The sequence below is a fragment of the Triplophysa dalaica genome, chromosome 7 (genome assembly GCF_015846415.1).
Source record: "Triplophysa dalaica isolate WHDGS20190420 chromosome 7, ASM1584641v1, whole genome shotgun sequence".
Lineage (NCBI taxonomy): Eukaryota > Metazoa > Chordata > Actinopteri > Cypriniformes > Nemacheilidae > Triplophysa > Triplophysa dalaica.
In genome coordinates this window covers 12993827-13018702 of record NC_079548.1, presented here as the reverse complement: position 1 = coordinate 13018702, position 24876 = coordinate 12993827, and the positions used below count along the sequence as shown (strand labels likewise).

Here is a 24876-nt window from a genome sequence, read left to right as displayed (position 1 = left end):
TACACATAGCAGAGGTGATAAGAGTCCTTAAAACCATACTTGAGTAAAGGTACAGATACCCTGCAGCGAAAAGTCCCCCAGTATTTTACTCGTACTCAAAGAAGCACTAGTCCTTAACACTTAACACATATGTGAAAACCTAGAAAGAGTTGATTTGTGAGGAGAGCAATCACATTCCTTTTCTTAAATCATAATAAGACTGTCACTGAACACCTCAAAATTTTTACAAATCATTGTTCGACACCACAGGCTACGCCTACTACAAACACCCAAGTCTCATTTAAGCTCAAGTGTTCATAAGTAAACCAAACTCCTTCAAAAAGGTTTTCTTAATTTTACGGATAAATGAAATAATTTTAAGTAAAATTAAAAAGTCAAAGCCTTTTTGCAATGGACATGCTGGTTTGGCCTCATTGCAAGCTGCAGTCATGTCCTTATTTCACATACCGCCAGCGATTGACAACTACCTGATACTGCACTCGTATTCACATAAAGAAACCATGTTGACAAGTTCTAGTAAATAAGGGTAAAATCCACAATATCATATGATAGTACCTTCAATGCAATACCTAAATGGTAATATGAATTCTTCTGTAGCCAAAATAAACGGCTGCAAAATATGTGGTCAAGGAGAGTAAACAGCTAATGTCTTTAATACTCAGTACAACTACAAAGTAGCCAAAAAGATAATTACATTTACTCCGATACTTTACACTGCATAGTAGCCTCACAAACAACAATTAAAGACAATTAAAGGGGGACAAAGTAGCCATGGATATAGAATAAATTATGGGATAAGAAAATTCATCGAATAAAACTTAGAAAACCACAAGCTCCAGTTGAATACAGCAAAAATATATTTCGTCTCGTTAAATGTAACAATAGAAATAAATGAATGAATCTTTGGCAACCGAAACAGGAAGTAGCGCGTGCTCGTAGTAAAGGAAGCAGCAGTACGTCACTAAACTGCGTTTCCACAACACGGACAGACACACATGACGTCATTACTGTAAACACCCTTGTCGGTGCAAACACTCGTTAAACATAAACAACTACATACTTTACAATATAAATAATCACGTATAATGACAGAAACATTATTACGACATTATCTTTAGCGCGGTCTCAAGGCTCAGTGATATCTCAGAGAACAGGGAGGTCAGTGTTATTGTATAATGTTTGGTATTATCTAAGAATTATTACTTTATTTATTATAATATTTCTATTTAATAATTCAGCTTAATGCAAGTTGTGTTTGCTGGTCACCGAAGACATCAGTTCTTCGTATTTCCCTTTGGTAAGTCCTATATTAAAATTGTCACATTAAGCCATTGTTAGCCTCTTGTTATATGTGTGTAATTGCTTCGACTCAGAGGCAGCATTAAGACGTTAAGATTCGTCTTCTACTTAAACAGGTCCCGTTTTTTAAAAAACAACCAGAAAATGTCCCAAATTGATGCTCTGGTGACAAATGTAGCAGAGCTCCTCACAGCTGCAGTACAAGAGGTGTTGCACATCATGGGTCACGCTGTGTCCGAATATCAAAAGGAAGCTGCCAGAACACGCGTGGAGAATCAGAACCTGCAGATGAAACTGAAAGAACTGCAAGAGAGGATGGCTGTGGTTTCAGGTGAAATTAAAAACATATTTATTATTTGCCAATTTTATGTACAGTACTGTAGAATGTTTAACGCATTTATACTTGCCCAAAATTTTGTAAACATCTTATATTTTCAGATGAATTTACCCAGCATGAGCCGCATCCAGGGGAGAATCATGAGACGTTGATTTATCATGGAAAGTCAATCGTAGAAGAGAAAAGCTGGAGTGAAAGAATTTCATTTACAGGGCAGAATCATGTACATCTAACGCCAACAGAAGACCCACATCATTCTTTACTAGGAACTTGTAATGATTCTTTAAACCAGCAAAGACCCTCATCCCAGTCACAGAGTAGCCCTATAAAAATCCTCAACCCATCTTCACCTGACATCGGTGAAGAACCAATAACCAGCAACTCTGTGAAGCCAGTAAGCATAACCTCAAGCAGGATCAAAGTGGAATCTAAACCAGAGCCTCTGGCTTGTTCTGTTTCAGAGACAGACAATGTGACAACAGATGTTTTTAGCATTCCAGAGGGTCCCCTAGTAAACGGACACAGCCAGCAGCCTGTATCCACCAACGTGTTTAGCTATGACCAAATACATAGTCTACCAAACTCCACTTTTGTCATTTCTGAACACATTCTTAGGTCACGAGTAGAGAATACAGTGGATGTTAATAATGGTCCCACTATCAGTGGCTGGAGGGAGAATTCACACAGCTGCCACGTGTGCGGAAAGACGTTTGCATCCTCCTCGAGCCTCGGAGCTCACTTTGTGTGCCATTCAAACGAAAGACCTTTTGTTTGCAAGTGCTGCAACTTCAGGTTCAGTCGCTTAGCTGACCTGAAAAAGCATGAACGCATTCATACAGGGGAAAGGCCTCACAAATGTTCCCTCTGTGGACGGAGATTCAACCGAACGGAGAATCTAAAGAGACATTTAAGGAAAATTCATAATGGAGCGGTGATATCTCAAGCAGTGAACTCAGTTATGGATTAGAGGATAAGAGACTAGACGAGAAGATTGTGCTGGTTTGCATTATGATAAAAGATTAGCCAATTTTAAAAATAATTTGTGTGAAGCAAAACTGATATAGCTTATTGTTTTTAATATAAACCTCACATCTCTGCTCAGTCCTTCAGACATTTTAAACTAGACACATCAATACAACACGAATGTCCATTTTTCGTAGCTTGCTTCAGCTTCTCTTTTTCCTCCATTCCACACGCCACTCATTCCAGTCCAATAGGGTTTGGTCTGTCTGCCACTTCGCTTGCTCCAGTTCTGGCATAAAGAATCAGAATAAGTTTCCCATATTTACATTTTCTCTATAGATTAGTTATAAAAGCTAATTGCATGTGCATCAAACATTTTGTTATCTATGGAACTTTATTTCAGCAAGCATTAAACTGACCTTTTAGGAACATCCTAAAAATATGATCAATCATCGTATGACTTTTTGATACTAATTCCCATAGGTCTGAAAAAGAAAACATAGAGAACAAAAGCTGCAGTACCATCGGCTACAAAAACAGTTATCAAAGCACTATCCACAATAAGATAAGGTTTGTTACAATTTAATTTGAACAAGCACTCACCTTTGGTGTTAGAGAGCTGATTGAGTGCCCCAGTCAGTGAAGCATCATTGTGTAGAACAGTCCTAAGGCACAAGGCCTGACATGCTGCCAATATTTCATCATGCACAGAAGCGTCACTTCCCAGACATACACAAACAGACCCTGGAAAGAGTAATCCAGCTTATAAATTGATTTTCTATGCTAACATGTAAATTCTTTAGTATCACTTTAGATCTACTACATCTTCATCTATTATACATACATGTGTTATGTCTAAATTCTTTGGTTAGCAAAGGAGAAAAATGTGAAAGAATAATCTTTGTACCATTACTGATTCCAATGAGGTACGATTTGTTGTTATTCTTCAATGCCAGCTGCAGATCTTCTTGCCTTAGGTCAAAAAAAATCATTTTCACGTTTTGTTTTAGCGAATTTAAACTTGGTTTAAAGTGCCTAGGTTTAAAGCTTTCCTGTGATAAGAGCAAGGAACTAGCTATGTCAAGGTCATGGGTTCAATCCCAGGGGATTGCAAATAGTCAGAAACAATTGTATAATACAATGCAATGTAACTCGCTTTGGATAAAAGCGTCTGCCAAATGCATAAATGTAAATATAAATGTAAAGTAGATAAACTCACTCTTGAACAATGTCTCCAAGTCTCACACCTAACTTGATTGGAACCGTTCTTTGAAAAGCTGTCAAATCAACAGGATTTTTCATTAGAGGCAAAAAGCATGAAACAAATTATGATAATCTTTATCAAGAGAAGGCGTTTAAAACAGCCTTTGTGATGTTGCAAGGGCATACACAAGAATACAGGCTCTTTCTGGTTGGCTTCCAACGGACTGAGCAGTTGACCATTAAGCAAGTACTGATGGAGGACGATGGACAGTCGAGCTTCATTCAGGGTTTCCATAACAACAGACCGAACAGCTTTGTAATTGGCAAACAGGTGGAGAAGGGTGAAAAGGAAGAACAGGGTGAATGTCAACCTGAAAGCGAAAGCACAGGGCTAGCATAAATCAGTACACTATTTAGTACACACTTCATTCAAAGCATGCTTAATCTGAGGGTAAACTTACATAGGGTTATCAGTTACTAGCGGGATGAGTGCCAGGCTCACCAGCAGTCCTGCCAGGTTCACCAGAGTTTCCTTTTTAGGACAAAAGGGTCAAGAAATAATACACATGAAATAATAAACATAAAATCACTGAAAACAATTATGAACTGAATTTCCCACATGAAGGGGAAATTTTGCTGGGAAAATGCCCTGTGGCATATTTAAAGATGACTAATAGCAACCTGGCTCCCGTCTTTGGCAGAGATATCAGCCATGTTGTTTCGGCGAGCTTGATGGACAGTTAAAGCAGCTCTGGTTGCGCCACCAGCAACTCCTACAATGGACTATAATGAAAGAAACGGAAAACAAGCTTGCATTCAAAAATTAAGTCATGTTAATAGGGCTGTCAAACGATTAATTGCGATTAATCGCATCCAGAATAAAAGTTTGTGTTTACATGGTAAATGTCTGTGTACTGTGCATAGTAATTTTGTATTTATAAACATACACACATATGCTTATATTAAAGCGGGCGTTAAACACTGGGTTTCTGCCAATCTCATATTAATCTTAAGTACCTATAGAGTAGTATTGCATATTTCTTATCTTCGAAGAGTATTTAGTTTGATCACATTTATAAAAGATGGATATAGCTTTTCGATTGTTTCCGAAAACAAACGGCGCGTGCGGGGGGAGGGGTAGACATCAGTTTCACTCACCGCATGTCCGGCATCTTTTAGCGCTGGGATGGCTCCATATATCAGTTTCAAACGATCTCCAAATCCAGCGTTATATCCACAGTTTATATAATATTCATCACCCAAATGCAGTGAACAAACAAGCACCGGCACATGTGCTCTCTCTCCCTCTACTGCACACAAGTCAAAGTGATGTCTGCGCATGCTCCTTCTCCTGCTCTCCTGTGGGCGTGCCGCGTGCATTTTCGGGAGAATTGTCCAATAAGGGACTAAGAAAAGTTGTTACAAATCAGATTTATATGTTAAAAAAAACTTTCCGAAACCAGTACCATCGCTGGGGGAGTTTATCGAGCACAGAAATACTACGTTATACGCCCAACTAATTTTTTGACAAGTTGACCATGTTAAGCATGAGAAGACGGCACGTTTAACAATGTAAAGAAGTCATAATGCATAAAACACCGTTGTACGGACGCTTTAAAGTAACATTTAAAAATAAAACATGTCTATATATATTTGAATTATTGGTAAATATACAGTTAGGTCCATAAATATTTGGACAGAAGCACATTTTTGTTGTTTTAGCTGTGTATCAAAATTTATTTGAGTTACAGTTTTATAATGGATATAGTCTTAAAGTGCACACTCTCAGCTTTATTTAGAGTGTTCATCCTGACTAGCTGAAGGCTTTGGGAATTACAGCTCTTTAATATGAAGCTCTCCCCCTTTTTCAAGGGACCAAAAGTAATTGGACAGTTGAATCAAAAGATGTTTTATTCACAGGTATGGGCTTTTCCTTGAAAAATTCCTTTATAAATGAAGCATGATAAAGGTTTGGAGTTGTTTCTATGTGTGGTGTTTGCATTTGGAAGCTGTTGCTGTGAACCCACATAGTGAAACAAACAAAAAATCCATCAGAAATATGCCAGGAACATTAAAAGCGGCCAAATCTTTGGTACATTCTGAGAAAAACAAAAACACAGCTGAGCTCTGCAGCAAAAACATGCTGGGCCAGATGTTGTTTTTTTATCATGGAGAGGATAATGTCATCATCCACCACTTTGATCTCATATGAAGGACCAGGATTTTTTGGTGGTTGTGCTCAGTGGCATGTTTTTTTTATCTCAGAATGCATCAAATTGTTGATTTGGTCGCTCTTAATGTTCCTGGCATCTTTCTGATGGTGTTTTTGAAATCGTACTATGGTCCGTTTCACTTTCATGGAGATCTCCCTGAACCCCATGATGTGGGTTCACAGCAACAGCTTCCAAATCCAAACACCACACCTAAAAACAACTCCAGACCTTTATCCAACTCCAGCTTCATTTATGAAGAAATTATTCAAGGAAAGGCCCATTCAGCTGTGAATAAAACACCTTTTGATTCAACTGCCCAATTACTTTTGGTCTCTTGAAAAGGGGGAGAGCTCCATATTAAAGAGCTATAATTCCTAGAGCCTTCAGCTAATCTTGAGGTGAATACACTCTAAATAAAGCTGAGAATGTGCACTAAGACATTATCCATTATAAAACTGTGACTCGAATACATTTTGATACACAGCTAAAATAACAAACATATTTGCTTCCTATCCAAATATGTATGCACCTAACTGTAAATAAATACATCTAAATATTTCCAATATATATAAACGTTTTGTGTTTATAAGTACAAAATGAATACGCAGTATGCACAGTACACATACTGTATATTAAGTAAACAAAAACTTTATTCTGGATGCAATGTAATCGTTTGACAGCCCTGAATGTTAAGGAAAAGTTCCCAGGCCCTATACATTTGAGATAAGTAAAGAAATCAAACTATTTTTAACAATTTTGATTTTAAATAAATATTTAACCACTTAGATCTTGTAAAGTATTTTACCTTAAATATTCCAGCAACGCAGACGATAAGAGTGAAAAAAGGTGGGAAATGGGGGGCTGCAATCTCCATGAACATGGCAATGTCATTAAGAATATCAGCGAAGAGCCTGAATATTTTAAAACAGTAAAACACTAGTTCCTTTTCAATATTTCTAACAGTTATAATCAATCAAATTAAAAATGATTTTTACATCACCAGTCAATCACATACTATACCTCCATTTTTTGGCTTCAGAATCTAACTTGCTCCTAAAATAAAGGGCCACAGTGAATCACTTCAAAACAAAACATATTTATGTGAATGCCCAATGAGATCAATTTTACCCTTTGAGCCAAGCAAAAAGTATCCTTCCCAACATCCCGGTTCCATCTAACAAAAACACAACATATAAATTATTTTAAGTAGGGATTCGAGAAATAAAAGTAAAGCAGTAAATTGTTCGCCTACCTCTGAGTAGCCATGTTATTGTCGCTGCTGCAACTGTTGCTTCATGATTTCCAACTCCAACACCCCTCAGAGAAGCCTGAGTAGCAAGTGTGCCTGACAGAGAGCTGGAAAATGCCTTGGAAAATAAAAGACACTATGTTTTTGGCTTTGCAATGATGTATATATATATAGAGATAGAGAGTTATGTCAGTAACATTGATTCACATTGGCAGTGTTTTATTATCATTGGCAACAAGTGTAAATTGCAAGATATTTTCGCATCAAACACAATGGCATCAGTGTTATGACCTGCAGAGTGTCCCAGAGCTGATACTGCAGATAATCTTCACTGACGCTCTCGGGATATCCCTGTGGCATGAAAACACTCTGGGAGAGGAGACATCGGTCAATTATGGGTCAGAAGGTTTATTAAAATGTTCACTTTCTGTATTAGTCACGCACTTTGAAAGCACCAGAGATTGAGTTTCCAGTCAGTCTGCTGTCCCCCGCATCTTTCTTCCTCCTCATCCTCCCGTCCTTCGACACGTATTTCCAGGACTCCTGTGAGCCATAACGCTCCGTCGCAATCACCGCTTCACTGATCTCCATCTGTTATAAAAGCATGTACTGAGGTAGACGAGATGACGAATAAAAAAGTGAACAACGGATCTGTCTTTTGTTTTTTATTTAATTATTACTATTTGTAGCTATAATCCGCAATTTAAATCATTTAGTTCAAAGTCTGTTTTGAAGTTGCAGTGGGTTAAATGAGTCAATTGTCACATAAGAATTGACCGTGTTCCTCTTCCGTGTTTAGTTTCAGTACGTCACGGGCACGTTCGTTTGCGATTGGTCATTGAGCTCTTACGTAGGGACAATCACGGTCGTACACAAAGAGGAAATGAGTCTGTCTTCTTGGACATCAGTAAAGTTTTCGTAATTATATTCTCTATATTATTTCACGTTTCATTGTGCCCAATGATTTCTTTTATTTAAATTTGTTTGAAATAATTAATTGTTTTGCATTCCTAGAGTATTACATTCCAGCTTTTTCCTTTTCTTTTTTTTTTTTACTATTTTGTTATTTTATTTAGGGGAAAAATAAAGTTAGGATAGCTGTTTGGTCTATTCTGACCTTGGTATTTGTCTCTTTATAAATGTATCAGCGTGTCTTGGATTCACACAACCTAACAGATGTCTAAAACTGCTCAAGTTAGTATACAGCCTATGTTTTGGTGTCAGATGTTATGCTAGTGTGTGTTTGTCTGTGTCAAATTCATAAAATTACACTGCGAAATGAGGGAAATTAAAATATCAACAGTGCATTATTATTTTAATTGCATTATCAGTTACTGCTATTCAAAGCCATGTACATGTAGATGTATAAATAAACATTTTCCAATGAAAGAAAAATGTGTGAGCTGACACAAACAAGTTGACTTAAGTTCACATTCGGACACCATAAAAGTGATACAGTAACATCAAAATAATGCATTTTCAACTTCTAACCAATAAAAAAAAATCAATATGTTTGTTCACAAATTGAGAAATATAAGTTTCACAGCTGAGACCTGTGCCTAACCTTCAATGTCAGGAACTTGTGGTTTTGTAAACTGAAAGAGAAAGAGCAGGAAGTGCAGGAACTAGCAAGAAGTGTTGCTACAAAGTCTTCTTTAGTCACTCATGAGAAAACAAGGTGCGGTAAACTGACTGATAAAAACGTACGTCCTCAGGAATGTGCGGGATTGAAAGAGATAGGTTTGAATAAGACAGAGGGAGGGACTGTTGAAAAAACGTGGAGGTGTGTTTCATTGTGTCATTTCAGTCTGCCAGCTAGTTTTCCTCACCCACATTTTGCTCACACTTCTCAAACAACTGGACTCGAGCTCATAAACTGTTTCAACATTTAGTAAATATATTTAACAAAAAGAGGAAGTTTTGATGGGAAGTTTGTAATCTGGTTGTGACTGGCACTTCCTTCATTGAACTTAGTCTTTATATAAACTGAATGAAGCAGTAGGAGCTTGAAAGGCAAGAATCAACAGAGATTTTTCGGAGCAGAAACATCCAAACTTGGTTATAACATAACTGGATCACTGTCTCATCTGGGGAATTCCACACTGTTCTTCTCATAAATCAAGTCCGGGCGAGTCTGTAAGTACAAAGACAGTCTTTGGTTTAAATGACATTCTGCTGGTGAGCATTAGTTAGAAAGTAATTAGATAGAAACTATCGAAAATAGCCTTCTCTTGTTCTTTTCATTGTATCACCTAACATTGCATATGGTGGAAATAAGAAAGACATGATTATTCATATACTTTTTCATACTTTATACTTTTGAGACCCAAATAAGAGTGATGATTAATATCAAATGTCTCAATTAAATGTTGTTGTTTTTTCGTAGAGCAAGATTATCAACACTAATGAAACTTAAATGTCCAATGATATCTTTCGTTTTTTACATTGCTTTATTGATGTCAGTTTCTCTTGTCATGTCTTGACTGTTTCTCCTGTAGTCATACCCGTTTTTCAGGCATCAAAACAAGAATAACTTCATCTCCACTAAAAAGGGTTTTTTTTTTATTTTTAAGCGCAACAAATTGTTAGAATGTGTATAGGTATTCTGTGTATGTCTCATAGTGTTTTAAAAGTAATTCAATAAAAATTTTCAATATGTAAAGTAAAACCAAAAATATCAAGTTAAAACCTGTTCAACTTGTTTTTAAATCACTGCACTTTTGTATTGGATCACATTCCATGTTGCCTTCATATTCATTCCTTGCCATTTGTTACTTTGAACAGAGATGTCTGATCCGGCTAGTAATAATCAACTATCACAAGGAAAGGTTAGTGATGCTTTCCTTGAAGAGCATTCTGAGGTGGACTTGCACAGTGTCATCTGCTGTAAAGGACAACATAACATTTGCAGAGACCCAGACCATCGGAGATTAGCCATATGCAGCATCATATGTGGACTCTCATGCATCGGAATTGTGTCCCTTATCTACTCTGTCAAGGTAAATATGAGACATTTCCTTAAGTAACCTACTGTGTGGATCTTATTTAAAAATGACGCTCAGCAACAGTAACATAGATACTGTTGACAAAGAAAAGCACAAGATAATACGAAACAATGTGTACGATCAATGTGAATACCATTTGCCAGTAATCTAAAATCTGATCCCTCTTTTCTTTTATCCAGTCTAGAGAGACAAGAAAAACACTTCAAACACACGAGAATCTGAAAGTTAAAGAATACTCAAGAAAAGCTGTAAAATGGGGAATAGCATCCATTGCAGCATGGGTGTTTTTAATTTTGATCTTTATCCTTTTTCTGGGGTTACTGTCATATATTTTGACCTTCATAGACTAAGACAGCAAACCTTTGCACCAGATATCATTAACCGAGCAACCAGAGGAAACAAACAGAGCTGAAATCTGCCATGGATTATCACTCACACTGGACAAACTGGAATTAGTCCACAAACCTTTTAAGCTGTTCATTAATATTCAATGTGTGTGCAATTATATACTGCTTGTTATACGGTTGTATCAAAGTATTCTGAATGTCAAAAACCTGAAGAATTTGCACGAATAACAAAGTAATTTGAATTCCCTATAATGTCCTCAAGTGCATCAATGGACTAACAAACCACTCGCAGAGCACAGACCAACTCTGTTAAAGTATTATAATGAACCTTCAGTGAACTGTTTTTATTTTTGTTCTTAATCCAATATTGCAACAAAACATTGAGACACTCACAGAGAGCACCAAACTTTTGAAAAACATCTATTACATGTTGGGATATGAAACTGGTTACATTATTTTCTACTTGTAAATATTTTGTATGTTTTAATATATTGTGCTTTTTTAAATGTTTTATATTTCATTTCTTCCAGGGCTTGTAATAAAAATGTATATTAGTCAAAATGCACCTATTCCATCGTGATTTTTATAAACAAATTTACAAAACGGTACAATACAAAACAGATTTGTGAACCCAAACATCTTTATGAAACTACTTTACACACAATCCAATTTTTCTTCTTTGACCAAACACTACGAGCAACATCATTAACCATTACATCAAGGGAGACCAAAAAAGAAGAAAAATCAAACGATTGATATTTATTTACAGTACCTGAGTAATACCACAGATCCCATTGAAACCTTAAATCCTTTATGTCATTAAATGAACATCACAATTCAATCTGAATAATGCTCACCGCAGTATTTTGCCGCTACAACTGTTGTAAAGGCCTTTGTGCTATGACTCTTTTATAAAGAGAAACAAATTCAAACACGCACAGTGTATCCTGAGTGTTTTCATGTCAACCTTAGAAGAGTTTAAATGTCATTGTGAATACACTGAGGATTCAAGGTATGGTGATTTATCAACTTATTTTGGATACTGAGATGTGGTAACATATTAGCAGTATTGCTCATTTTATTATGTAAACAAGAGCGAATCCTTTGAAAGGTTATAAAAAAAGACACCAATCAGTAACGGTGACGACTGTACAGTTTCATAAAGGAATATCATCTGTACAAAAAAAGAAAAACAACTTGCAATGAAATTCAGCCATTATATTTAAATGATACATTGAGGAATTTACAGTAAATTACAAGTTCCCATTCAACATATACACGAAGAGCACATAGTTTGGTACAGAACAGCCACGATCCCTGCCTCAGCATGCAATCTGCTGGAGAGCCGCCCAGGTGTCTAGTTCCTGAAGCTTGGAGCAAAGAAGTGAATCCAGCTCCTGCAGGGTAAGCCCATCCTCTACTTTTGAAGAGGCCTCTACACCTCGTCTAGTTCTACAGATGCCAGTGTTCACTCCTGCTTTCCTTTGGGCTGCTGTTCCACCGACCAGAGGCTTCTTGGGCTTCCGGACCACGCCCAGATCAGGGAATTCAACAAAGCGCTTTACCTTTTTTGGGCCTACAACAACCTGTAAGCCATCTCGACGGTTTAGAGGCACCTCAAATATGGTTTCCAAACGTCTGAAAAACGACAAAAGTTTAATTTACCCGATATAAAAAGATTATTATTATTTGAAGATGCCCTATCTCTCCAATTTCCATGCAAATAGCTGTTCAATGGAAATGTCATACTTATGTGCACAAGCTTTAGAGATGTGACCATGTCTGTTACTTTGCATAATTATATTATGCCCTTAAAGTATGTACTGAATTTGTTATGGAAAAGTATACATTTTTGTACGCAATAAAACACTATGCACACACAGGGACATTCAAAAGGGAAGTGAATACTGTTGCCTAGACGACACTGATTAACAGTCACAATCATCAAAATTCAGCCCTTCTTTGTATTGAAGTACTTCTTCACTATTTATTTATTTCCTATGTAATGTTTACTGTATAATTACATTTATTTATTGAATGAAGCATCTCTAATTTAATTTTATTAATGCAGTCACTAAACTCCACCCACTCACTGTGAGTTTGTGTGGCCATGGATCTACACTTAATTTTCAAATTGGTACTAAACAGGCGTGGAGCTGGTAAGTCGCTGATTTAAGTTCATTCATAGATAAGTCATTCTTACCCATCAGGAGGTTTGCTAAAGTTTTTGTTGGTATAGATTTCCTCCACGCTAAAATCCTTCTTCTTTATCCTGTTAAAACACACAACATGTATCTTTGATAAATAAAAGCGGCAGTAATAAAAGCAAATCAGTTTTGCTAGAAAACAGTGTGAAAGTTACAACTAAGCAGTCCGTCTACAAATACCTGATGACTTTAGGAAGGCCCATCGGAGTGAGATTATTCTGAGGTTTTGGAATCTTTTTACATATACGAATTGAAGACACCTTTCCTCGCATTTCCTGACCTTCCTTGTTGTCCGTCTGTTTAAACAGAGAAAGAAAGGAAAATTAGGATAAAACGGTACATTTGTACAACTCCAAAAAGCAAGCTAAAAGACAATTACATGTAACAAGCATTAAGCATTCATCAGACGCTTTTATTCAACTTGTGACTTGAAAAAAGTGGAGAGAGCATATTCGCTGAAGTGTAAACAAGTCTGGTACCTTGATTTCAGAGTCTGAAAATGCTTTTTCCTCTGAGATGGCAAGACTAAAGCTTGATCTCTCTTCTTCATCCATTGCCCCCCGACACTCCATTTGCAGTATCTCATGGTCTCCCTCCAAAGCACTTAGTGATGAACTTTAGGAAGAGAGAAGGAATTTCTTTTGACTTGCACTTTTTTTAAAGCTAGTTTTATTCACAACTTTAGTAAAGCGGGAATAATTTGACAATATCTAGATGCTACATAACACAACAGCAACCAAACACACCTGTTATTAAGCTTCAGGTAAGATAAAGCGAATATACTTGATGAGGGAAGTTGAAATCTTATAAATTACCTGCAAAGTGATGACAAAGAGGCAGAAGGTATCTCGGGACTGGGAGTGACAACAGTGAAAGGATCAGTTACAGGATCAGAGGATGTGAGAGTGGATGCAAAGGGGGAACTGCACAAGGATGGTGATGAGGTTGTGACATAACCAGAGGTAATGCAGGAGGCATCAGAATTTGCGCTACCTCGTCTGTGGCTTGAGCTTTCGGATAGAAATGCTAAAGGACTGGACAGAAAACAAGAGGCAAGAGCTGCGAAAGAGTTGGAGGGATAATAAGGAGAGGAGGGGGCACCCCTACTAGCAGGGTACACCTCTTTACGGAGACACAGGGGGGCAATCTCTCGCTCGATCTCCACACTACAGACGGTGTGCCGGCGAGTACGCTTGGACGGAGAGTGCTGATGGGTTGCTGATGGAACTGCTGTGATTATATTGGTGGATGAGGTAGAACCGTTTTCATGCATTTGGGACGGGGGTACATCACATCCATTAAATACAAGGGAGGGGAGCTCAGGACAGGAGTAGCTTCGCATGAGGCGATTGAAGCCGCTACCTGACAACGACTCTACAGAAATGGCTTCTAGCATCTTTTCTTGGATGTTTGCCTCGTCCTTGGCTCCGATTACGTTTTCCCTTTGTTTTCTTTTGGGTCTGTTTACAGTCTTTGTAGGTCTGTTTGGTTTTCTTTCAGACTGCAGTGAAACTGTGGATTCAGGATGCAATGGTGGTGATGTAAGTTTCTTTTTGTTCTCTCTTGCTTCATGACCGCAAAGTGATGTCATCTGCTCCTCACCTGCGATGATAGTCCTTTGTGATTCACCACAGGGCCGATCGCTCTGAAATAGTGTTCTTTTTGAAGGTCCACTAGGTCCCGCTGGATCAACTGCTGAAGTTGAACTATAGTCCTCAAATTTATGTTTGGGTGGACGAAGACTCCTCTTCTGAAAAGACACCTCACCTGCGGTTTTAAAAACATGTCTTGTTTTTCGAGCTTTGGTCTTCTCACCCTCATGTATCTGGAATTCTGATGGTTCTTGAGGCCTGGATTCGTAGTTACAATCATTCATGGTGTTCATGTTTCTGCAGTGCAGGCTCTTGTCAACATTTCCTGTGGCATTTTGAGAGGCCACATCACATTCACCTTCATTGCTAGAGGCCATTAATGACTTACATTTGATAGTTTTTTTCAAATTAGTTTTTACAGTCCTTTTCAGCCCCATTTCTGTTGAGTCACAAGACTCCGAGGTGTCAGAATTTCTTATCTCAACATCTGCGATATTGCTTGTATTGAACTTTTGTGCTGTGGAAATCTTTTTCCTCATCTGAACACAAATGATATCCTCCTGATTCTCTTCAAAAGTGATGCTGTTGTCATTTTTATTCTTTGCCCGTCTCATGCCTCTATCTTCGCCTTTCCGCCCTTGACGTTTCCGCTTCGTCACCATGTGTTTCTGTGTCTCAGTTCTAAGTGCTTCTCTGCATCTCTTTGACCTCACATGCCCAACAGAAGTGCTATTTGGAGGTTCTGATACTTCAGTGGAGCGATGCATCTCTTCTGTAACATTTATGGAGTGTAAATCATTCATTCTATCATCTAGAGACTTTGGCCCTGAAGCAGAAGATGCCAAATCAGCAGCCATTTCTGATGTATGTTTAAACACCTTTCTAGGGCTTTTCCTTATCGCCAGTGTACTGGATTCCTTAATGCGGCTTCTATCTTTATCTTTCAAGAAAAAATCAGATGAAGTATTAGAAGAATTAAGCTTATCTCTGGAATTTTTAGCAGTACTGTCTGAATATACAGCATCTGACTCACTAATATCTCCAAAGGCTGTTTCACTATTGGCATGACTTGACCTATGTAAGTCATGAGTAGAATTTGATTTTTTTTTTTGGGACGGAATTGAATCAGAATTGAGAAAAGTGCTTTGTGTTGTAGGACGGGGATAGTTTCCATTGTGAAGAACAGTTCGCAGTTGGCTTGAGGGACAGTCTGTTCGATTCTTTTCTTTGTGGGCAACCCTCACATCATCACAAACTTCATTACATTCCAATACTGGTTTGTGGTTGCTAGTTGAAACTGTTTCAAAATGCAGCCTCTGTGCAACTCTGTGGCGTTTTGGAGAAGAGTTACATTGCACTCTTTCTGCAGACAACCTTTTGGAAAGCAACCCATTTTTACATTCCTCATCTGTTGTCTCTCCTTCTTCAGTCCAGGTTGAACTTTCCTCATTAGACTCAACGAGCTGTTCAGGATGTACGATGGAGGACAGTGTGTCGGTGGGCTTAAAGAGCCGGACGGGGCTCATGACGATCTCTGTGAAACTGGCCATCTTGGATTTGAATGACTGCAGAAGTTGACCGATCTCCCATCTTTTGACTGGAGAAGGGCTGTCCGGAGATTCCCTTTCCATCAACTTCTGGTCATGGGAATGGTCCTTTGTTGAGTTGCTATATTCTAACTGTGGGGTCTCACAGGATGACGCCAGTTCGACATGATTCCTAAGATAAAAACATAGCAGATATGTTGTTAAAAAGCCCAAACCATTTTACTTGTTTAGCACAACAAATCCTGAATATCATAACTCACTCTGAATATTGCTCCATCTCAGCCTCAGCTCCAAAGCTTGTCTGTAAATAAAAAAATAAAAGTGAGTTATTTTTGCAATCCTTCCACAGTTCCAACACGAGAAGACACAAAACTGCTTTATGTTCCATGCCTATCTCGTTTTACTTCTCTTCCCTTGTGTTTTTGCATTTTTTCTAAACTACTCAAAAAGGTGTGTCACTGTGAGGTCCCTTGCGTGTCTATCTTCGCTTGTTGCCCCCTTCAATTGGCTCTTACTACAGCAACACTTCATGAGTAATTACTCAAATAAGTTTGTACACTGAAGTGGAAGCTTCCTATATACCAGAAATAACTTGTTTTTGAGCATTTAAGATCTGTGTCTGGAGCACACAAAAACAATGTGACATACCATGCTGTTGCTCTCTCTCTTGTATGGAGATGAGCTCAAGTGTTGAGGTTGTGGTGACCCGGCTTCATTGTTGAATCGATGCACCTTCCGAGTCTTCTTTCTGATCCTGAGGCTTCAACTTTTTCTTTTCGCTCAATTTTTATTGCAAATCATCACAGCTGTGAAATAAGCAGATTCCTTGTTAGCTTTTCTACACTTTTCTATACACTTAGCAAGTCATTGTCCCAAATAACATTAACTACATACAGTAAGGCCATGGTTACAAGGATAAAACTTAAAGCTTGAAATGAACTACATTGTGCAGTAAATGATTTTGCATTTTTATAATAGCATGCTTTATTTTACTTTACTAGAGCACAATATCTGTTAACAGGCAGCAAGGTTTACAATATTTATTCATACACTTGTGTAGAAGTCTGAGTGATTTTGTCTAAGCTAAACCATTAGCACAGCAAAAACATGTACGAGTGAATCAGTTAGCATGATTTTCTCAATACAAAAAATAAACGGCAACACTGGAAAACAGGTGCATCTATACTGCTTTAATTGAGGAAACGAGATAGAAATAATGCGAAAAGTCATTCACATTATAATTGTATTTAATCAAAATTTGATTAAACTGAATTTGCTGTCAGAATAATAAATCTTTTTATTTTATTAATATATTATTTAATGTCACCAGCAATAAATATGTAATATAACGTAATACAATAATATAAAAAATATATATTTCTACTTTCTACTTGACTCAACTTCAATTACATTCGTCAAGTGTTTGTTGTGCTGACATGTTTGTTTAATATATGGTTCGGGACAACATTCAACACTTATCTTGAACTGCTGTTAAATGCTCACAACTAGATGTCTCTCTGATCGCAACAGTGTGTTATGTTAGTTAGCAGTGCGGCTAATCGAAATCAAGCTATTGTGCCAAAACTTACATCAAATAACTGTCAGCCTTATCATTTATCGTTCACACAGGCATAAACCAAACCACAGTCAAAAACACATAATATATCCTAAAATGCATTTTTCTGCGGCTAGAAAGAATTTGGTTTGGTTCTCGACAACCGCTTTACTACAGCAAGTGTCCAGACACTGGTGCGGTCTGTGTACGTCGTAAATTGTGCTAACTGAGCTATGCTGCTATCTACGCATAAACCCGTCAAATACAATCATTTTGAGAGAGCCCTGTGCTTTCTCGTATGTTTAAGAGGTAAACGTGTAGTTTATGTAGACAAGCTGCATACAAACCTAAAACGTTTTCAGGGAAACATGCGGTAAATGCATGTAAACATCTCCTTTAGGCGTTGTTTTTAAAACATCACAAGTCGATGTCGGTGTGACATTTCCATGCCGAGCGGCGCCCGGGTTTCACCATTGCGCTACACTCAGACGTATTATTCGGTGCAATCGTGTTCCCGATCTGTCTAGAAGCCAATCACAATCTCGTATAATACACAATGATCCGCCCCTAGAGTACCGTCAGAATTTCAGCCAATTACAAATGCCAGCGACTAGCAAATTCGCCAATTGGCTTTCAGGAGGGAGAAAAGCAACCAATCGCGATACCATAAACATTCGCCTTTGTCCCCAATGTGATCTTCAGGGTTTATCATTTCGTCACTACTTAGAGGGGTTTGAGTAGAAGGGATACAAGTATGCGCTCTTCAATAACGCATCATTTTTGTCACGCTAAAAACAGTTGATTAATATTTTTATTATTGTAAGGTTAGAATGTAATTTACTGCAATTATAGCTTTATCCCTTCTAGCAACAACCTACATAGAGGCAAAAAATAGGAGATAGATTTTGGGGTGGCAGACATCAAAAAATATTGCGCTGTAAAATTATAGATAGAATAAACACCCAATTATACATTTATATTAGTCAGAAAAGCTTAATTGAAATAATCTGAACGTCAACTTGGACCCAGCCAAAAACTGGACTAGACTACACCTCGTCTAGTTCTACAGATGCCAGTGTTCACTCCTGCTTTCCTTTGGGCTGCTGTTCCACCGACCAGAGGCTTCTTGGGCTTCCGGACCACGCCCAGATCAGGGAATTCAACAAAGCGCTTTACCTTTTTTGGGCCTACAACAACCTGTAAGCCATCTCGACGGTTTAGAGGCACCTCAAATATGGTTTCCAAACGTCTGAAAAACGACAAAAGTTTAATTTACCCGATATAAAAAGATTATTATTATTTGAAGATGCCCTATCTCTCCAATTTCCATGCAAATAGCTGTTCAATGGAAATGTCATACTTATGTGCACAAGCTTTAGAGATGTGACCATGTCTGTTACTTTGCATAATTATATTATGCCCTTAAAGTATGTACTGAATTTGTTATGGAAAAGTATACATTTTTGTACGCAATAAAACACTATGCACACACAGGGACATTCAAAAGGGAAGTGAATACTGTTGCCTAGACGACACTGATTAACAGTCACAATCATCAAAATTCAGCCCTTCTTTGTATTGAAGTACTTCTTCACTATTTATTTATTTCCTATGTAATGTTTACTGTATAATTACATTTATTTATTGAATGAAGCATCTCTAATTTAATTTTATTAATGCAGTCACTAAACTCCACCCACTCACTGTGAGTTTGTGTGGCCATGGATCTACACTTAATTTTCAAATTGGTACTAAACAGGCGTGGAGCTGGTAAGTCGCTGATTTAAGTTCATTCATAGATAAGTCATTCTTACCCATCAGGAGGTTTGCTAAAGTTTTTGTTGGTATAGATTTCCTCCACGCTAAAATCCTTCTTCTTTATCCTGTTAAAACACACAACATGTATCTTTGATAAATAAAAGCGGCAGTAATAAAAGCAAATCAGTTTTGCTAGAAAACAGTGTGAAAGTTACAACTAAGCAGTCCGTCTACAAATACCTGATGACTTTAGGAAGGCCCATCGGAGTGAGATTATTCTGAGGTTTTGGAATCTTTTTACATATACGAATTGAAGACACCTTTCCTCGCATTTCCTGACCTTCCTTGTTGTCCGTCTGTTTAAACAGAGAAAGAAAGGAAAATTAGGATAAAACGGTACATTTGTACAACTCCAAAAAGCAAGCTAAAAGACAATTACATGTAACAAGCATTAAGCATTCATCAGACGCTTTTATTCAACTTGTGACTTGAAAAAAGTGGAGAGAGCATATTCGCTGAAGTGTAAACAAGTCTGGTACCTTGATTTCAGAGTCTGAAAATGCTTTTTCCTCTGAGATGGCAAGACTAAAGCTTGATCTCTCTTCTTCATCCATTGCCCCCCGACACTCCATTTGCAGTATCTCATGGTCTCCCTCCAAAGCACTTAGTGATGAACTTTAGGAAGAGAGAAGGAATTTCTTTTGACTTGCACTTTTTTTAAAGCTAGTTTTATTCACAACTTTAGTAAAGCGGAAATAATTTGACAATATCTAGATGCTACATAACACAACAGCAACCAAACACACCTGTTATTAAGCTTCAGGTAAGATAAAGCGAATATACTTGATGAGGGAAGTTGAAATCTTATAAATTACCTGCAAAGTGATGACAAAGAGGCAGAAGGTATCTCGGGACTGGGAGTGACAACAGTGAAAGGATCAGTTACAGGATCAGAGGATGTGAGAGTGGATGCAAAGGGGGAACTGCACAAGGATGGTGATGAGGTTGTGACATAACCAGAGGTAATGCAGGAGGCATCAGAATTTGCGCTACCTCGTCTGTGGCTTGAGCTTTCGGATAGAAATGCTAAAGGACTGGACAGAAAACAAGAGGCAAGAGCTGCGAAAGAGTTGGAGGGATAATAAGGAGAGGAGGGGGCACCCCTACTAGCAGGGTACACCTCTTTACGGAGACACAGGGGGGCAATCTCTCGCTCGATCTCCACACTACAGACGGTGTGCCGGCGAGTACGCTTGGACGGAGAGTGCTGATGGGTTGCTGATGGAACTGCTGTGATTATATTGGTGGATGAGGTAGAACCGTTTTCATGCATTTGGGACGGGGGTACATCACATCCATTAAATACAAGGGAGGGGAGCTCAGGACAGGAGTAGCTTCGCATGAGGCGATTGAAGCCGCTACCTGACAACGACTCTACAGAAATGGCTTCTAGCATCTTTTCTTGGATGTTTGCCTCGTCCTTGGCTCCGATTACGTTTTCCCTTTGTTTTCTTTTGGGTCTGTTTACAGTCTTTGTAGGTCTGTTTGGTTTTCTTTCAGACTGCAGTGAAACTGTGGATTCAGGATGCAATGGTGGTGATGTAAGTTTCTTTTTGTTCTCTCTTGCTTCATGACCGCAAAGTGATGTCATCTGCTCCTCACCTGCGATGATAGTCCTTTGTGATTCACCACAGGGCCGATCGCTCTGAAATAGTGTTCTTTTTGAAGGTCCACTAGGTCCCGCTGGATCAACTGCTGAAGTTGAACTATAGTCCTCAAATTTATGTTTGGGTGGACGAAGACTCCTCTTCTGAAAAGACACCTCACCTGCGGTTTTAAAAACATGTCTTGTTTTTCGAGCTTTGGTCTTCTCACCCTCATGTATCTGGAATTCTGATGGTTCTTGAGGCCTGGATTCGTAGTTACAATCATTCATGGTGTTCATGTTTCTGCAGTGCAGGCTCTTGTCAACATTTCCTGTGGCATTTTGAGAGGCCACATCACATTCACCTTCATTGCTAGAGGCCATTAATGACTTACATTTGATAGTTTTTTTCAAATTAGTTTTTACAGTCCTTTTCAGCCCCATTTCTGTTGAGTCACAAGACTCCGAGGTGTCAGAATTTCTTATCTCAACATCTGCGATATTGCTTGTATTGAACTTTTGTGCTGTGGAAATCTTTTTCCTCATCTGAACACAAATGATATCCTCCTGATTCTCTTCAAAAGTGATGCTGTTGTCATTTCTATTCTTTGCCCGTCTCATGCCTCTATCTTCGCCTTTCCGCCCTTGACGTTTCCGCTTTGTCACCATGTGTTTCTGTGTCTCAGTTCGAAGTGCTTCTCTGCATCTCTTTGACCTCACATGCCCAACAGAAGTGCTATTTGGAGGTTCTGATACTTCAGTGGAGCGATGCATCTCTTCTGTAACATTTATGGAGTGTAAATCATTCATTCTATCATCTAGAGACTTTGGCCCTGAAGCAGAAGATGCCAAATCAGCAGCCATTTCTGATGTATGTTTAAACACCTTTCTAGGGCTTTTCCTTATCGCCAGTGTACTGGATTCCTTAATGCGGCTTCTATCTTTATCTTTCAAGAATAAATCAGATGAAGTATTAGAAGAATTAAGCTTATCTCTGGAATTTTTAGCAGTACTGTCTGAATATACAGCATCTGACTCACTAATATCTCCAAAGGCTGTTTCACTATTGGCATGACTTGACCTATGTAAGTCATGAGTAGAATTTGATTTTTTTTCTAGGGACGGAATTGAATCAGAATTGAGAAAAGTGCTTTGTGTTGTAGGACGGGGATAGTTTCCATTGTGAAGAACAGTTCGCAGTTGGCTTGAGGGACGGTCTGTTCGATTCTTTTCTTTGTGGGCAACCCTCACATCATCACACACTTCATTACATTCCAATACTGGTTTGTGGTTGCTAGTTGAAACTGTTTCAAAATGCAGCCTCTGTGCAACTCTGTGGCGTTTTGGAGAAGAGTTACATTGCACTCTTTCTGCAGACAACCTTTTGGAAAGCAACCCATTTTTACATTCCTCATCTGTTGTCTCTCCTTCTTCAGTCCAGGTTGAACTTTCCTCATTAGACTCAACGAGCTGTTCAGGATGTACGATGGAGGACAGTGTGTCGGTGGGCTTAAAGAGCCGGACGGGGCTCATGACGATCTCTGTGAAACTGGCCATCTTGGATTTGAATGACTGCAGAAGTTGACCGATCTCCCATCTTTTGACTGGAGAAGGGCTGTCCGGAGATTCCCTTTCCATCAACTTCTGGTCATGGGAATGGTCCTTTGTTGAGTTGCTATATTCTAACTGTGGGGTCTCACAGGATGACGCCAGTTCGACATGATTCCTAAGATAAAAACATAGCAGATATGTTGTTAAAAGCCCAAACCATTTTACTTGTTTAGCACAACAAATCCTGAATATCATAACTCACTCTGAATATTGCTCCATCTCAGCCTCAGCTCCAAAGCTTGTCTGTAAATAAAAAAATAAAAGTGAGTTATTTTTGCAATCCTTCCACAGTTCCAACACGAGAAGACACAAAACTGCTTTATGTTCCATGCCTATCTCGTTTTACTTCTCTTCCCTTGTGTTTTTGCATTTTTTCTAAACTACTCACAAAGGTGTGTCACTGTGAGGTCCCTTGCGTGTCTATCTTCGCTTGTTGCCCCCTTCAATTGGCTCTTACTACAGCAACACTTCATGAGTAATTACTCAAATAAGTTTGTACACTGAAGTGGAAGCTTCCTATATACCAGAAATAACTTGTTTTTGAGCATTTAAGATCTGTGTCTGGAGCACACAAAAACAATGTGACATACCATGCTGTTGCTCTCTCTCTTGTATAGAGATGAGCTCAAGTGTTGAGGTTGTGGTGACCCGGCTTCATTGTTGAATCGATGCACCTTCCGAGTCTTCTTTCTGATCCTGAGGCTTCAACTTTTTCTTTTCGCTCAATTTTTATTGCAAATCATCACAGCTGTGAAATAAGCAGATTCCTTGTTAGCTTTTCTACACTTTTCTATACACTTAGCAAGTCATTGTCCCAAATAACATTAACTACATACAGTAAGGCCATGGTTACAAGGATAAAACTTAAAGCTTGAAATGAACTACATTGTGCAGTAAATGATTTTGCATTTTTATAATAGCATGCTTTATTTTACTTTCCTAGAGCACAATATCTGTTAACAGGCAGCAAGGTTTACAATATTTATTCATACACTTGTGTAGAAGTCTGAGTGATTTTGTCTAAGCTAAACCATTAGCACAGCAAAAACATGTACGAGTGAATCAGTTAGCATGATTTTCTCAATACAAAAAATAAACGGCAACACTGGAAAACAGGTGCATCTATACTGCTTTAATTGAGGAAACGAGATAGAAATAATGCGAAAAGTCATTCACATTATCATTGTATTTAATCACAATTTGATTAAACTGAATTTGCTGTCAGAATTTATTTTATTAATATATTATTTAATGTCACCAGCAATAAATATGTAATATAACGTAATACAATAATATAAAAAATATATACTTCTACTTTCTACTTGACTCAACTTCAATTACATTCGTCAAGTGTTTGTTGTGCTGACATGTTTGTTTAATATATGGTTCGGGACAACATTCAACACTTATCTTGAACTGCTGTTAAATGCTCACAACTAGATGTCTCTCTGATCGCAACAGTGTGTTATGTTAGTTAGCAGTGCGGCTAATCGAAATCAAGCTATTGTGCCAAAACTTACATCAAATAACTGTCAGCCTTATCATTTATCGTTCACACAGGCATAAACCAAACCACAGTCAAAAACACATAATATATCGTAAAATGCATTTTTCTGCGGCTAGAAAGAATTTGGTTTGGTTCTCGACAACCGCTTTACTACAGCAAGTGTCCAGACACTGGTGCGGTCTGTGTACGTCGTAAATTGTGCTAACTGAGCTATGCTGCTATCTACGCATAAACCCGTCAAATACAATCATTTTGAGAGAGCCCTGTGCTTTCTCGTATGTTTAAGAGGTAAACGTGTAGTTTATGTAGACAAGCTGCATACAAACCTAAAACGTTTTCAGGGAAACATGCGGTAAATGCATGTAAACATCTCCTTTAGGCGTTGTTTTTAAAACATCACAAGTCGATGTCGGTGTGACATTTCCATGCCGAGCGGCGCCCGGGTTTCACCATTGCGCTACACTCAGACGTATTATTCGGTGCAATCGTGTTCCCGATCTGTCTAGAAGCCAATCACAATCTCGTATAGTACACAATGATCCGCCCCTAGAGTACCGTCAGAATTTCAGCCAATTACAAATGCCAGCGACTAGCGAATTCGCCAATTGGCTTTCAGGAGGGAGAAAAGCAACCAATCGCGATACCATAAACATTCGCCTTTGTCCCCAATGTGATCTTCAGGGTTTATCATTTCGTCACTACTTAGAGGGGTTTGAGTAGAAGGGATACAAGTATGCGCTCTTCAATAACGCATCATTTTTGTCACGCTAAAAACAGTTGATTAATATTTTTATTATTGTAAGGTTAGAATGTAATTTACTGCAATTATAGCTTTATC

General features: G+C 38.3%; 4 protein-coding genes and 1 long non-coding RNA gene across 6 annotated transcripts; 2 read left to right on the top strand and 3 right to left on the bottom strand.

The window, feature by feature from the left end:
• The first annotated feature begins 791 nt into the window (after nucleotides 1-791).
• zgc:113090 (uncharacterized protein LOC553741 homolog) lies at nucleotides 792-2612 on the top strand. Of its 2 annotated transcripts, XM_056753570.1 has the most exons (4): nucleotides 792-1158; nucleotides 1239-1297; nucleotides 1416-1630; nucleotides 1738-2612. In XM_056753570.1, the coding sequence occupies exons 3-4, from the start codon at nucleotides 1444-1446 to the stop codon at nucleotides 2601-2603; spliced, it is 1053 nt and encodes a 350-aa protein (XP_056609548.1). In that variant the 5' UTR covers nucleotides 792-1158; nucleotides 1239-1297; nucleotides 1416-1443; the 3' UTR covers nucleotides 2604-2612. The 2 variants fall into 2 exon arrangements, with proteins under 2 accessions (XP_056609548.1, XP_056609549.1); XM_056753571.1 differs by having other exon boundaries at nucleotides 792-1297.
• Nucleotides 2613-2695: 83 nt separating this feature from the next.
• rusf1 (RUS family member 1) lies at nucleotides 2696-8080 on the bottom strand. The gene is made up of 14 exons (XM_056753568.1): nucleotides 7709-8080; nucleotides 7556-7633; nucleotides 7268-7382; nucleotides 7144-7189; nucleotides 7036-7068; nucleotides 6821-6926; nucleotides 4484-4585; nucleotides 4264-4334; nucleotides 3989-4173; nucleotides 3819-3876; nucleotides 3507-3571; nucleotides 3203-3343; nucleotides 3019-3084; nucleotides 2696-2888 (listed from the first exon to the last, which is right to left on the bottom strand). Exons 1-14 carry the CDS (start codon nucleotides 7853-7855, stop codon nucleotides 2803-2805), a joined length of 1299 nt encoding a protein of 432 aa, XP_056609546.1. The 5' UTR covers nucleotides 7856-8080; the 3' UTR covers nucleotides 2696-2802.
• A 594-nt stretch (nucleotides 8081-8674) lies between these two features.
• Nucleotides 8675-11181, top strand: LOC130426677 (uncharacterized). The gene is made up of 3 exons (XR_008907215.1): nucleotides 8675-9400; nucleotides 10049-10263; nucleotides 10449-11181. It is a non-coding gene; the product is annotated as an uncharacterized LOC130426677 (long non-coding RNA).
• Nucleotides 10921-18167, bottom strand: LOC130426671 (uncharacterized). Its single transcript, XM_056753566.1, has 8 exons — nucleotides 17865-18167; nucleotides 16611-16768; nucleotides 16223-16263; nucleotides 13639-16134; nucleotides 13303-13438; nucleotides 13004-13119; nucleotides 12820-12888; nucleotides 10921-12254 (listed from the first exon to the last, which is right to left on the bottom strand). Exons 2-8 carry the CDS (start codon nucleotides 16611-16613, stop codon nucleotides 11939-11941), a joined length of 3177 nt encoding a protein of 1058 aa, XP_056609544.1. The 5' UTR covers nucleotides 16614-16768; nucleotides 17865-18167; the 3' UTR covers nucleotides 10921-11938.
• A 143-nt stretch (nucleotides 18168-18310) lies between these two features.
• Nucleotides 18311-24567, bottom strand: prr14 (proline rich 14). The gene is made up of 8 exons (XM_056753567.1): nucleotides 24365-24567; nucleotides 23122-23279; nucleotides 22734-22774; nucleotides 20151-22646; nucleotides 19815-19950; nucleotides 19516-19631; nucleotides 19332-19400; nucleotides 18311-18766 (listed from the first exon to the last, which is right to left on the bottom strand). Exons 2-8 carry the CDS (start codon nucleotides 23122-23124, stop codon nucleotides 18559-18561), a joined length of 3069 nt encoding a protein of 1022 aa, XP_056609545.1. The 5' UTR covers nucleotides 23125-23279; nucleotides 24365-24567; the 3' UTR covers nucleotides 18311-18558.
• Nucleotides 24568-24876: the final 309 nt, after the last annotated feature.

What these genes read in the sequence shown, in the direction of transcription:
- rusf1 (XM_056753568.1), bottom strand. Translation starts at nt 7,855, where the DNA reads ATGGAGATCAGTGAAGCGGTGATTGCGACGGAGCGTTATGGCTCACAG. An exon ending in CTGCCAAAGACGGGAGCCAG is followed by an intron (nt 4,335 to 4,483) that starts GTTGCTATTAGT and finishes TGTCCTAAAAAG; the next exon opens with GAAACTCTGGTGAACCTGGC. An exon ending in TTTTAGGATGTTCCTAAAAG is followed by an intron (nt 2,889 to 3,018) that starts GTCAGTTTAATG and finishes TCTTTATGCCAG; the next exon opens with AACTGGAGCAAGCGAAGTGG.
- zgc:113090 (XM_056753570.1), top strand. Translation starts at nt 1,444, where the DNA reads ATGTCCCAAATTGATGCTCTGGTGACAAATGTAGCAGAGCTCCTCACA. An exon ending in GAGGATGGCTGTGGTTTCAG is followed by an intron (nt 1,631 to 1,737) that starts GTGAAATTAAAA and finishes TTATATTTTCAG; the next exon opens with ATGAATTTACCCAGCATGAG.
- LOC130426671 (XM_056753566.1), bottom strand. An exon ending in TCTTTGTCATCACTTTGCAG is followed by an intron (nt 13,439 to 13,638) that starts GTAATTTATAAG and finishes CTCTTCCTAAAG; the next exon opens with TTCATCACTAAGTGCTTTGG. An exon ending in TTTCAGACTCTGAAATCAAG is followed by an intron (nt 13,120 to 13,302) that starts GTACCAGACTTG and finishes CTGTTTAAACAG; the next exon opens with ACGGACAACAAGGAAGGTCA.
- prr14 (XM_056753567.1), bottom strand. An exon ending in TTTCAGACTCTGAAATCAAG is followed by an intron (nt 19,632 to 19,814) that starts GTACCAGACTTG and finishes CTGTTTAAACAG; the next exon opens with ACGGACAACAAGGAAGGTCA. An exon ending in GGCCTTCCTAAAGTCATCAG is followed by an intron (nt 19,401 to 19,515) that starts GTATTTGTAGAC and finishes GTGTTTTAACAG; the next exon opens with GATAAAGAAGAAGGATTTTA.